General features: G+C 39.4%; 1 protein-coding gene across 15 annotated transcripts in view; it reads left to right on the forward strand.

Moving 5' to 3' along the window:
* Positions 1-13,700, forward strand: part of MAP2K5 (mitogen-activated protein kinase kinase 5) — a 264,267-nt gene that overhangs the window by 31,433 nt on the left and 219,134 nt on the right. For all 15 annotated transcript variants that reach the window (XM_045395630.3, XM_065548107.2, XM_045395631.3 and 12 more), the window contains exons 4-6: positions 5,851-5,920; positions 10,851-10,891; positions 11,812-11,879. In XM_045395630.3, the coding sequence (XP_045251565.2) occupies positions 5,851-5,920; positions 10,851-10,891; positions 11,812-11,879 (179 nt within the window). The remainder of the gene's footprint in view (positions 1-5,850; positions 5,921-10,850; positions 10,892-11,811; positions 11,880-13,700) is intronic.

Consider the following 13,700-nt stretch of genomic DNA (forward strand, 5'->3'; position numbering starts at 1 on the left):
GCACCATTGCACTCCAGCCTGGGTGATAGAGCAAGACTCTGTCTCAAAAAACAAAATAAGGCCTGGTGCGGTGGCTCACATCTGTAATCCCAGCACTTTGGGAGGCCGAGGCAAGTGAATCACGAGGTCAAGAGATCGAGACCATCCTGGCCAACATGGGGAAATCCCATCTCTACTAAAAATACAAAAATTAGCTTGGCATGGTGGTGGGCGCCTGTAGTCCCAGCTACTCAGGGGGCTGAGGCAGGAGAATCATTTGAACCTGGGAGGCGGAGGTTGCAGTGAGCCGAGATCGCGCCACTGCACTCCAGCCTGAGCGACAGAGTGAGACTCCATCTCAAAAAAATAAATAAATAATATAAAATTTAGTGATTGAATATGGGGGAGAAGAGAAGAGAGATGGTTTGGATTACTTCCAGATTTCTGGTTTGGGAAACAGGGTCATAGTGATGGTATTTCCTGAGACCATAAACCCAGGCAGCAGAAGACTAGGGTCTGAGAGGAGATAGGAGAGGAAATCAGTTTTGGACCTGTTGAATTGGAGGAGGCTCTGCACAACCAACTGGGTATGTTTCAGAACTTAGGAGAGAAATCTGGGCTGGAAATAAAGATTTGTGATTCATCAGCTCATAGTTAGTCTCAGTGACTCCTCTGGTAGTTGAAACCTTTGAAGTGGCTGAAGTAACTCAAGGAGAGTATAAAATGAGAAGGTTAATGAAAAACAGGGAGGGAAATCCTGCATTTAAAGGAGGAATGGGGTAATAACCACTTACAGGAAACCGAATGGAGTAGTAGGAGAGGTGGGAAAACCTGTGGAGGGGGTGGCGGGAGGGGGGTTGCCAAAGAAAGAGCCAGAGGTCACCCATCAGCACAGATGTCTTCACACTGCTTCGCCAGCCTCTGAAAGATCGGGGGACATAACCTAACCTGCGCAGGGTGTGAGTGAAGCCACAACTCTTCACCAGCTCAGCAGTCTACCAGGTAACCCTGCCTATTTAGGTAAATGTTTTGAGGTATGAGAAATATGAGATAACCTACCTCTTAACTTGTAAGCAATAAATACACATTTTATGCCCCGAGTGCATGGCATGGCCTAGAATGAAAGGAGTACTTTTTTTCTTTGTTTTTTGGTTTACTGATAAACCATTTGCTTCATCTGTTAAATAGAGGTGATGATACTTACAGAATGGGATAGGATTGTAAGAAACTAAGTGAATAAACGTAGATATGTAGTACTGAGCCTAACACACATAGGTGTCCAATGAGTGAGGGTTAGTTCTCTCCCTGTGTCTCTATCTCTGTCTCTGTTTTCTCTTCTTTTTTTCTTTCTTTCTCTCTTTTTTTTTTTTTTTTTTTTTTTGAGATGGAGTCTTGCCTTGTCGCCCAGGCTGGAGTGCAGTGGCATGCTCTTGGCTCACTGCAACCTCCGCCTCCTGGGTTCAAACAATTCTCCTATCTCAGCCTCCTGAGTAGCTGGGATTACAGGTGCACACCACCACACCCAGGTAATTTTTGTATTTTTAGTAGAGACAGGGTTTCACCATGTTGGTCAGTCTGGTCTCGAACTCCTGACCTCAGGTGATCTGCCTGCTTTGGCCTTCCAAAGTGCTGGGATTACAGGCATAAGCCACTGCGCCCACTTCTTTCTTAATAGAAAATATGTGCCTTATAAACTTAAATTGTGCTATTTTAGAACTCAAGTTTTTTTAAAAAATGGCAGATTTCCATGAAGAAAAAAATGTAATTATTGATTGAATTGTGCCATTAGCATTAGAATTAGGTTTATAACAAATATGAACACTGTAGTAAACTTGCAAACAAAACAAAGCAAAAAATTGTACTTGTTATCCCCTTGTTGAATCTGGCCCTCTGTTTCAAATTAATTAGATTTTTGGTAACTATGCTAAACTTTGTCACATCCTTATTAAAATGGCTTAAGAATTTTGAAGAACAGCTCAGAAGGAGTCTGAAACTAATCTGAGTCTAGTACTGGAGATTCCATTAGCAATTGCAAAACTGATTAATCTTTTACCCAGTTAACTGATTATCGCTGCAGTTACTGCATGTTTATGCAGTATTATGCAAGGAATAACAGGAGAAAACACTTTTTATAACTGCTGCTGATGTATTCAGTTTGAACACAATATTTCGTACTCTATATAATTATTTCTGCACTTTTAAGTGCTGGAACACTTCTAAGATAGAAACTTTGCTTAATATTGTTTCAATATGAGGAGGTGTACTTTTAAATTTCTTAACTAGTAATGCATTATAGTTTACCAAGTGCCTTCACTAATTTTATTGCTGCAGTTTAATTTTTGAGCCTCACCGTAACCCTATATATTAGGGTAAATATTAGGAAACTAATGTTTAATAAAGTTAAATGTCTTCCTGAAGGCTACACAAGTTAATGATGGCAGACTCAGAATTCAACCCCATTTGAATCAGTAAATATTTATTAAACACCTACTATGTGCAGAGTTTTGTGTTAGGGCTAATAAATGCCAGGATAAGATTATAGACTTGAAGATGAAGTTATTTGGATAACTTTAAGTAATATTATGAAGGTTACTTTGTTACATTTCTGTCCAAGCTATTATGTTCAGTATCTTGGTGTACAAGGTTTAGGAGTGTTTTTTTGGTCGTTGCTGTTTGTTTCTTTGTTTTTTTCTTTTCTTTTGGTTTTGGTCATTACTGCTTATTTTATCACTATTTAGAACAAAATTGGAGAGAATCCCTTTAAAGGAAGAGTATATAGAAATGACACTAATAGATTCAGATCTAAAAACAATTTGCTGCCCGTGTGTGGTGGCTCACGCCTGTAATCCCAGCACTTTGGGAGGCCAAGGCAGGTGGATCACCTGAGGTCAGGAGTTTGAGACCAACCTGGTGAACATAGTAAAACTCCATCCCTACTAAAAATACAAAAATTAGCTGGGCATGGTGGCGGGCACCTGTAATCCCAGCTACTTGGGAGGCTGAGGCAGGAGAATAGCTTGAACCTGGGAGGTGTAGGTTGCAGTGAGCCAAGACTGTGCCACTGTACTCCAGCCTGGGTGACAGAGCAAGACTCTGTCTCAAAAAAAAAAAAAAGAAAGAAAATCCCAATTTGTTTTGCAGTTTATTAGTTGCTGTCTTTGTTTTCCCATGTGAGCCTCAAAGCTATCCGCTGGGTAGATCTGTCTTGATTTTATAAATGAGTAACATGAGGCACAGTGAGCATTTCGTCATGGAGGTCACATGCTTGGAGACAACAGTTAGTGATGAAGCTCCTGAGTTTGAGCCCTCTGATTCCTTCAGGTGCCTTGCTCATCTCACTGAGTAGCATGGACCTGGTGGCCAGTCAGGACTGCTCTGTGCCAGGAGGTACCATGCATGGCCCTGCATTTTATCCTTATCTGATGGGGAATGCTCCATAGGCAGTAGCCTGAGTTTCTAGGCCTAGTGCCTTGTTGGTGGCTGTTTCTCAGGGATCAGTTGTGTAGGGCCCACACTGTGGGTTTGATTACCTCCCTTTACAGCATGTCCTTGATAGTGAATTACTTTGCTATGTAGAACATAAGCATCTCTATTAATACAGATACAGATCAAATGCAGTAGTACAGCAGGAGAAAATACACTTGGATTTAGAGGAAATATAAAAAACAAAAAATACAACCTAACTACTCGCTATAGAGAAACTGTTAAGTGGCATACTCAACATCATTACTGTGACTGTTAATCGTGGTACAGAGAGATGTTTATAGATGGGTTAAAAATTCTCACAATGATTATAAAAGTGTATATAGCTTGCCAGTTGATTTGGAACAGACTTAAAATGAAAGGAAAACCATATTTATTTATTTATTTATTCTGTGAGGTAAATAAATAAAGCTGGAAAACAGGTCAATTTCATGCATGCAAGGTTTTATAGTAGGAAAAAAAATGCATTGCACCTGTTCTGACCCTTTACATTTGAGGTTATTTGTTTTCAAACTTGACCCCAAGCACCAGTTTTAGACATCTCTATAATTAACTTGTTAGATAAAGCATAAGGATATTTTATTTGTCTTGATTTCTAGGACAATGGCAAAGTAGTAACTGAAATTACTAGCCTATTGTACATAGCAGTTAATTAAAGAAAAGCATTAACTATAGGAGAACACAACCACTGCTGTTGTCTTGTATCAGTACAAAAAGGCAGTAATTTTTTTGACAGCCACTGATTGGAAAGTTGCTTGCAGCCTTCCAGAAGCAAGGGGGTACATGCTGTGGATCAATAACCGGCAAATTTCCCATTAAAAAGAATACCTGAGCAATGTTCCAAATAGCCACTGGCATCTTCTCAAATACTTGTGTGCCGAGGACAAGTCATTTTCGGACAATTTTTCCAGACTACTTGTTAACAGTTATTGCTGTCCCAAAAGGTTGACAGCCTACATGATTGATATTTCATTTACTTGTCATCATTGTTTGAGTAATGGCGAGTGCTGTATTTCTGTGGTTTTAAGGAACAGAATCTCCTGAAAGACATTTGCCTTAGAGTATATTCCAGAGCGTATGTTTCATATGTTTATGCTGTATGTATATGAATTTTTATGTCCATAGAAGGAGAGAATCACTTCCTTTACAGTTTGAAACCCTTTGGAGAGCTGGGTATACTTGTATCAGTCCATAGCTATCCAATATCCACCTTCACTTTATTTGTTATTAGTGCAAACAGCCTTAGATGTATTAACTTGTGATTCCCAAAATGATGTGGAATTTTATAGCTCCCCTTTATTTTCAAGAGGAAAAAAAAAAAAAAACCCTTGCTCTTGTAATAATTTTAATGTACATAAAAGCAATAGGAAGATATATGTGATGTCTGCTAAAAAAAGAAACTTTTAAAGAATGTCAGGAAACAATGATAATCAAGGAGAGATTTCCTAAACATATAGTATTTAAATAATATGAACATGTTTTTAATATAGAAACAGCGAGGATGAAAAGGGTGTTCTGCTCTTTGACAGCCCCTCAAAACATAAAATCAGCAGTTTTCATTGTGGATATTTTTCCACCAAGAGCGTCACTTGTTATTTGTCAAGCATTATAAGATGTGAGAGCACAGAAGCCATCTCCAAGTTAGGTGGACATATGCTCACAAATTAGCATATTGAAAGAAGTGGTAATCAAACCACAGTACAACCTACTGAATAATTTGTGTTTACTAAGGAGTGTGAAAGCTTTGTCACTTAGAACTTTATTTTTTGTGTGCAGAATTTTACAGTGCAATTTGGTCTGTACTAAAGTGTTTATAAGGCTAAAGCATAAAAGGTATGTTTGCCTGAAACTAGGCTACCTTTTTATCCTGTTAATCCTGTCATCTTTGGATGGGTCATATTTTGTTTGCTGTTTCCACAGTCTCTGTAATTTAGATTTCCATTATCTGTGCATTTCATACACAAATGTGAATAATGTTTGATTAACTGGTGTGTAGGTCCAAGCCCAATGTGAAGTTTCTTCATTTTGCTTTGCAAAATCCAGGGAAAAAGAGCAAGAGGCAATTTGGGAAATTCCACTAAAATGCTTTATGTGTTGTTTAAATATATATAATTTTCAAATATTTTATATTATTTAATTTACATTAAATACTAATATAAAGTCTTAACACTTTTAAAGATAAATGCCAGGGTGAAGGCTAACATACTGGACTTTCAATCCTAAATATTCACTATAGTCATTTTGGTGTGCCGGTAGGGGAAAAGTATTCTCAAGGCTGATATGTTTATACCAGCAGTTTACAAAAGTACTGTGAATTAAACAACCACTAAGTGTCTGTTCCAGTATTCATACATTACTGAGTAATCTCTTTCTATAATCTCTTTGCAGTATTATTCCACAGTAATGGAACAGCAAGTAAATGGACAGTTAATAGAGCCTCTGCAGATATTTCCAAGAGGTAATGTTGAGCAAATTCTAATCAACAATGATTATTTCAGTAAACTGTTTCATCAACAGTTATGTTTTCCAAAGGTTTAAATGCACATAACATGATGTTTAGCTCTTAATTTGAAAAACAAAAGAAGTATTCATTATCATGGGGATTGCAGGCCATATTATAGTTATGGCAGATAAAATATCTAATTTACTAGAGTAAATTAAACTAACTAGATTGTTTTTTGTTTTTGAAGTACATGCTTACATTAGCTTAAAGAACTCTTTGGGGGTCCGCATGGTTTCTAAACCAAGGCAAATGAATAACTTTAATCCTGGATATTTATAAACTGTGGCTCATGATGGCAGCCAGAGCTGCGATTGAGGAGAAAGCTTTTAGCTAGTGCAGAAGCTAAGATTTACTGAGGTGTTAGGAGAGAAATTTTGGCGGAATGTTTGGTGTCTGTTTTTTTGAGGAGGTATTTTCTAAATAGTTGAAATTCTTCACAAATGGAAATTTGATTATCTCCAAAAATAAGAGCTGATGAGAGTAAGTTTCAGTGAATCACTTGGTCAGATAATTTTCTTTTTCCCTTTTAGGTTTGGCAGTACTGTCCTTGTATCAGATATGATTGTTCAACCGTGTATAAATGTTCCCTCAAAATTTGAATAATGGTGAAAAAGAACAGTTTAATTATATAAACCATTAAGTCTTTCACCCGTTATACATTGCCCCACTTGGAATCCATGTTTTCTAACTAATGGAACAGATAAGGAAATTCTCTAAGTAACCCTTCTAGAAATAACTTAATTGAAATAATTAAAAGTTAAACTTACCTTCGTTAACTGATACTGTACAAATAATCATGGTATGAGTTTTCCAATTAAACATTCTAGACTTTCATTACCTGTAACTCTCTGAAGTTTGAATGGCTCAATTAACCAGTAGGCTCCTATTTGCACTGATAAAGTCTCCAAAGGCAGCTGGCTTGGCTAACCCTCAAGAAGATCTGGGTTCAAGAATAATATTGCTCTTTTAGCATATGTGTGGGCAGCAGAATCGGGAGTGCTTAGTATATTACTAATAACTTATTAAAGTGCTAAGTAAGTACAGTTGGGCTATTTAAGGCCAGTGATAGTTCAAAATAAGGATTGTGATTAATCCACTTCTGTTGTACTTGAATAACCACCAAAACAGAAAAAAAGAAAGAAATGTTGCTATTTCTGTTTATTAGGCCAATGATTAGGATGTAAATTATTTTTTTTTGTTTGTTTGAGACAGAGTCTTGCTCTGCCACCAGGCTGGAGTGCAGTGGTGCAATCTTGGCTCACTGCAACCTCTGACTCCCTGGTTCAAGCGATTCTCCTGCCTCAGCCTTCTGAGTAGCTGGGATTACAGGCTCATGCCACCACACCCAGCTAATTTTTGTATTTTTAGTAGAGACAGGGTTTCACCATGTTGGCCAGGATGGTCTTGATCTTCTGACCTCATGATCCGATCCCTTGGCCTCCCAGAGTGCTGGGATTACAGGTATGAGCCACCGCGCCCAGCCAGGAGATAGATTATATCTTAATGTTTGTAGTGACTGGAGAATTTGGGCAAGTTTCAAAATTCTTTCTTCACAAGGAATACTATTTTACAAACTGAAAATTTCTATTAATTTCTCTACTGACATTATAGCTCTGCCATAGAAAACCCTAGTTGCAGTATCCTGGAGAAATATACTTCCAGGCAGGGCACAGTAGTTCATGCCTGTAATCTCAGCATTTTGGGAAGCTAAGGCAGGCGGATTGCTTGAGCTCAAGAGTTTGGGACCAGCCTGGGCAACATGTCAAAACCCTGTCTGTACCAAAAAATACAAAAATTAGCCAGATGTAGTGGCACACTCCTGTTGTCCCAGCTACTTGGTGGGCTGAGGTGGGAGGATGGCTTGAGCCCAAGAGGTTGAGGCTACAGTGAGCCATGTTTGTGCCGCTGTACTCCAGTCTGAGTGACAGAGCAATACCCTGTCTCAAAAAAAAAAAAGAAAGAAACATACTTCCAATGTTGTGGGTTGTTTGTTTTCTTTCATTTTGTGAGCAGTCCTGTCATTCTCACTGTTCATCCCATTATGCTTCTTCCCATGATAATCACAACCATTTTTAGATGTCTGCTCTGTTAAGGCATTAGTATTGCTTTACGTGTCATCGTCTGTAATCTTCCTGATAGTTCTGCCTATTAGGTATTATTGTTTCCAATTTATGGATGAGAATATTGAGGTTCAGAGAGGTTAAGTAACTTCAGAGTCACACAGATTATAAGTGCTTACTATGCCCTTTGGGTAAGAATTTCATTTAAATTATAATGTGATTAAAATGGAAAGACATATATATTAAAATATAATTAGAGTGTGCATGGGAGTAGTTTGGAGGGCTTGTTTTGGAGTGGAGAGAAGAGTATATTATGGGGAGAGGATTCTTAAAGGAGGAAAATATATGAGATGTCATTGTCACATGTAGTCTTATCATAAAACCCACTAGGCTGCAATAAATTGTTAAACATAGTCTTTCTAAGCCAAATTTAAATATTTCAGAATATGAGACTGTCTTTTTATTTCTGTAGTTTTTAAATATGCTATGGTATAATTGTTTCTAGTTTTTGGTAGTCTTTTGCTTTTTGCTACCTATCTACATCAAATGTACATTTTATCATATGTAGATAAGTGAAATTATGCAAATTTACATAATCAACATGTAGACATATTGGGTATATTTCCTATGTCTACTTAGTTGGTTAGAGACCCTCAGACCTTAAAAAGAATCTTTAGACTGAACAAGTAGGAAGGATAGGAGAAAATGATTGTTTCCGTTTTAGTTTTTTTTTTTTTTGGAGACAAGAGTCTCACTCTATCACCCAGGCTGGCATGCAGTGCGTGCTCACTGCAGCCTTTATCTCCCCAGGCTGAAGCAGTTCTCCTGCCTCAGCTCCTGAGTAGCTGGGACTATAGGCATGTGCTACCACGCTGGGCAAAGTTTTTTTATTTTTCAATAGAGACAGGGTATCACAATGTTGCCCAGGCTGGTGTCAAACTCCTGAGGTCAAGCAGTCCTCCCACTGCCACCTCTCCAAGTGCTGGGATTAAAGGCATGAACCACCATGCCTGGCCATAATTCTGGTCTAATAACATGTTCTCCTCATTCCAAGTAGCACAGTTGCCTTGGACAGTAACTCCCAGGTCATGGCTAAGTCCTCTCCATTGTTAAAAGATATGTTAAATATTAATAAGTGTGAACATTGACTAGCTTTACAGTAATTCCTGACCCGATAACTTTAGGAAATAGGAGGTTACTGGGTTTTTTGACTGCTCTTTACATCTCTAGTTATAAAAGTTTGAGAAGTCAATTGAGGAGTGAGGCAGATGTTAAGGTTAGAGATAAGAGTTGACGTTTGTCTCTGATTCCTTGGCTAGCGACTTTGTTTAAAGGAAATTTATGAATGCACTGCTTACTTCAGTGGAAATATTTTGAAGTGTCGTCTTAGGAAGTATTGATGGTCCCTCAAGGACCAGGCATCAAGTGCATGTGACTGTAGTTCAAAAGGTTAATTTCCATTTTAAGGAAAGAAGATTTTGAGTCTTAATTTTAGTGTATTTTAGAAAGGCAAGTGAAAACATTTTGTTATGGTTTAGATATATTTTCTAGGAAAAATAACGTAATAAATTTGAGTATATTTGAAATATACAAAATGAAAGCAACTGAAGTGTTTTGTAATTATTACCCATATCTTCTCCTTTTTTTTTTTTTTTTTTTTGAGACAGAATCTCACTCTGTCACCAGGCTGGAGTGCAGTGGCGTGATCTCAGCTCACTGCAACCTCCGCCTTCCGGGTTCAAACGATTCTCCTGCCTCAGCCTCCCAAGTAGCTGGGATTACAGGCACCCGCCACCACGCCCAGCTAATTTTTGTATTTTAGGTAGAGACGGGGTTTCACCATATTGACCAGGATGGTCTTGATCTCTTGACCTCATGATCGGCCCACCTCAGCCTCCCAAAGTGCTGGGATTACAGGCATGAGCCACTGCACCCAGTCATTACCCACATCTTCTTGTTATTAAACGGCTCCATTTCTTGTAGTCAGAAACAGGAAAAAGACATGTACATCTGAGAGAGGGGCAAAAGAAAAAAAAATCAAATTAATCCATCCCCAAACAATCAATCAAAATTGACGGCCCCTTAACATACAATTTGTAGGGGACTATAGTTTTCATGTCTATAACATGGGCAGGAGGCTTTTGTATTTTTAACACATTTGTTGAAGAAGCATTTGCTGAATTAGAAAAGTACTAACTTGTAACTCAAGATGGTGTCAGGAAATTAATATTCTTTTTTCCTGGTACTGCCTTATCTCTAGGACTAAATGTTAGCACATGTCAAGATTTGTAAGAAATGTAATAAAATTAGTTATATGTCTGTATTTTAATACATTTGACTGCTTATGACTGTGCAAAGTAGTATTCAAACTAGAATGTTCCATCGTAGAATCTCTAGCAATCTTTTTGGCATTAAAAGATCCTTTTCTCACCCCCCTCCCCCGCAAAAGAATCCCTTAGCTCTTTTCAAAGTAGTTTTAAGTGATAGCAGATATACAGTGTGATAGAATGAGGACAGATTGCAGAAATTTGAATTATGAAAGGAATCTAATCATTTTAGCTCAGTTAACTTGGTTTTTATATGTTTTAAGCAGAAATTGGAATTTATATGAGGTGGTGTCAGAAAGCTCTTTGCATTTATAAATGCTCACTCCTGCAAGTTAAAACCCTGGTTCATAATTCCCACTTTGGGTCTTGGGAGCCACTTTTCAATCATTTCTCTCTGCTAATTTTGGTGTCACCCTCATTTCTTTTTAAACGATTCATTTTGAGCAAATTTGTAAATGGCCCTGATGTGTTCTACAATTTAGTCAATTACTGTTTCAGCCTGCAAGCCTCCTGGGGAACGGAACATACATGGCCTGAAGGTACGAATTTCAATAATTGTTTCAGTAAAGTTAGATGGATTTGTAATGCTGTGTTCCACTTATTGAAATGTCAAATAAAACTGCACTTTCTCAAGCTCTGACAAGCGATCCTTTTATTTATTTTTTTTAAATGGGAGGTGGAGGGGGATTCATCTGTAGTATTTGCTCAGTATGTGTATATATTTTCATACGCGGGGTTTGGTACTGTATTTTCAATTATTTGGAATTGTTTTGTTGGTCAGTATCTTCAGGATAATCCTAGATGCTGGTATCTACAAAGATTTTAGTAAGAATATAGACTTCATTTCAGTGATTAATTAAGCACATGAGCATATTGCCCATGGAATACCCTCCTTTTGACATATTTATGCTAGAAACATATATCTAGCACATAGCTTTTCATTCTGTCTATTTTGAATTCTGGATTTCTGTTTAGGGCTTCACATCTGAAAGAAAAGCTGGCTTTTGTATTAGGCTCAAATATTTAATAATTAATTATTTGAACCTCATTTTTTAGTGAATAAGAAACATTCTGCATACAGTGTTCTGCTTGGTTGCAGAGCTAGAAGGATGTAACTTGAGGTTCACTACTAACCCCTGGGTATATTCTTAATGTACTTTTTGAACATACTGTTTTTATATGTATTCTAGACAGTGAGTTGGATTTTCACGCTGTTTATCTCTCCTTTTTCATCACCGTTTAAACATTTAATGGAATAATGACAGGAATAGAATATTATGTAATGTATGGGTTATACGGTTTTGTAACCTATATACTGAATAGACTCCAACCGTGGGTCTGTCTAGCAACAAGCTAATTAACCTTCATAGTGAAATGAGAAATTTGTGGCAAATTATAGGTTAATTAGAACTGTGTCCTCAGAACACAAGACTGATCAAGATTCTTTCTTTACTTTTAGGTGAATACTCGGGCCGGACCCTCTCAACACAGCAGCCCAGCAGTCTCAGATTCACTTCCAAGCAATAGGTGAGAGCAGTTTAGTGAAGTGTGCCCTTGATGTGATTTATCTACAGAGTTGGGGTGAGGTGGGGAAGAAGCTAGAAAGAAATTTGACCAGTTAGATAACCTAGCTACATATTGACCAAAGAGAAAGGACCTCTTATGGAAAGGTGAATGTTTAGATTTAGACTGGGTGCTCAGAGAAGGCTGCCTGGGGAGAGTGATGTTTCTGTTTTGATCTGAAGGATGAGAAGTACGTCAAGAAGTAGACAAGGGTGTTTCAGACAGAGGGAAGAGGGTAGGTGAAGGCCTTGAGGTGGAGAAGAAACTCGGCATGTTTGTGAATAGGCCAGTTTGACTGGAGCACAGGGAGGGGTGCTGGGTTGGGGAAGGGATTTGGAGAGAGGAGATGAGAGAGCAATAGGAGTGATAGGAGCTAAGGAGGTAGACAGGACTCATCATGCGGGGCCTCGTAGGCCCTGTCATGTTTGAATTTTCCTCTCAGTTGCACTGGCGAGCAGTTAGAGGGCTTTTAGTAGGACAGGGACGTGGCCAGCCCTATGTTTTTAAAAGATTCTCTGCCTGGCCGGGCGCGGTGGCTCAAGCCTGTAATCCCAGCACTTTGGGAGGCCGAGACGGGCGGATCACGAGGTCAGGAGTTCGAGACCATCCTGGCTAACACGGTGAAACCCCATCTCTACTAAAAAAAAATACAAAAAACTAGCCGGGCGAGGTGGCGGGCGCCTGTAGTCCCGGCTACTCGGGAGGCTGAGGCAGGAGAATGGCGTAAAAACCCGGGAGGCAGAGCTTGCAGTGAGCTGAGATCCGGCCACTGCACTCCAGCCTGGGCGACACAGCGAGACTCCGTCTCAAAAAAAAAAAAAAAAAAAAACTCTGCCTGTGGTGTGGCAAATGAGCAGTAGCTCCCATCTAATCCCGCCCTCTTTTGATGTTTGACTCCCTACTCCTTGCCAAATGGTCTTCAAACCTCTTCCTGAACATCCCTGTTGGAGGAATGCACTTTATCAGCCAAGGCAGCTCCTTCCCTTTTTTATTCAGCTATATCTCAGAAGGCTTTTTTTGTGAGCTGAGATTTGTCTTTCTATAGCACCCACTCATAACATTTTAGTTAAGCCCTCAGAACGTGGTTGTTCCCTCTTCCAGGGGAACAGCTCTTCCAATGGTCTTCCCTCCAAACACAGTTCTAGATTTTCTGTCTCAGTAAATTCTCCCATATCCAGTCTATTGCTAACTCCAGATAACCTGTCAGTCCTCCTTCACTGCTTCCTAGGCCTCCCTCAGTGCCACACCCTGTCAGTCCCCACACTTGTAGGTTCTACCTTCTGAGTAGCTCCGAGTCTTTCTACTCACCAGCATCCCTGCTGCTGTGTGGGTGGTTCTGGCTCTCCACATCGCTGCCACAGCCTCCTGAGAGTCTGCTCCCTCCGTTCTTGCCCCATTGAGCCCCTCCTCCACCCTGCAGCTGGAGCCACCTTGCCAGTGCACAGTCCTGAGCTGCAGTCATTCCCTACTTTAAAACTTCACTGCTCTTCATGCTTTCAAGATGAAGTGTAACCTCCACAGCAGGTGAGCAGTGGCCCTTCACATATGGGTGCTCTGTGTACTCCAGCTTGTTGACCTGCCTCTCCACGGCATCCCACCTGACATTCCAGCTTTGCTGATGAACACATAGTGCCCTGAATGGACCACTTTCTTCTCTCTACTGGGCCTGCACATTTTCCCGTTTCTTTTCATCCCCACCTTGACCTTCAGTCTGGCTAACCTTGGTTATCTTTGAGGGCTAAATTATCTTCTTCTGAAAACTGTCCCTGATTACTACCCATCTCC

The sequence above is a fragment of the Macaca fascicularis genome, chromosome 7 (genome assembly GCF_037993035.2).
Source record: "Macaca fascicularis isolate 582-1 chromosome 7, T2T-MFA8v1.1".
Taxonomy (NCBI): Eukaryota; Metazoa; Chordata; class Mammalia; order Primates; family Cercopithecidae; genus Macaca; species Macaca fascicularis.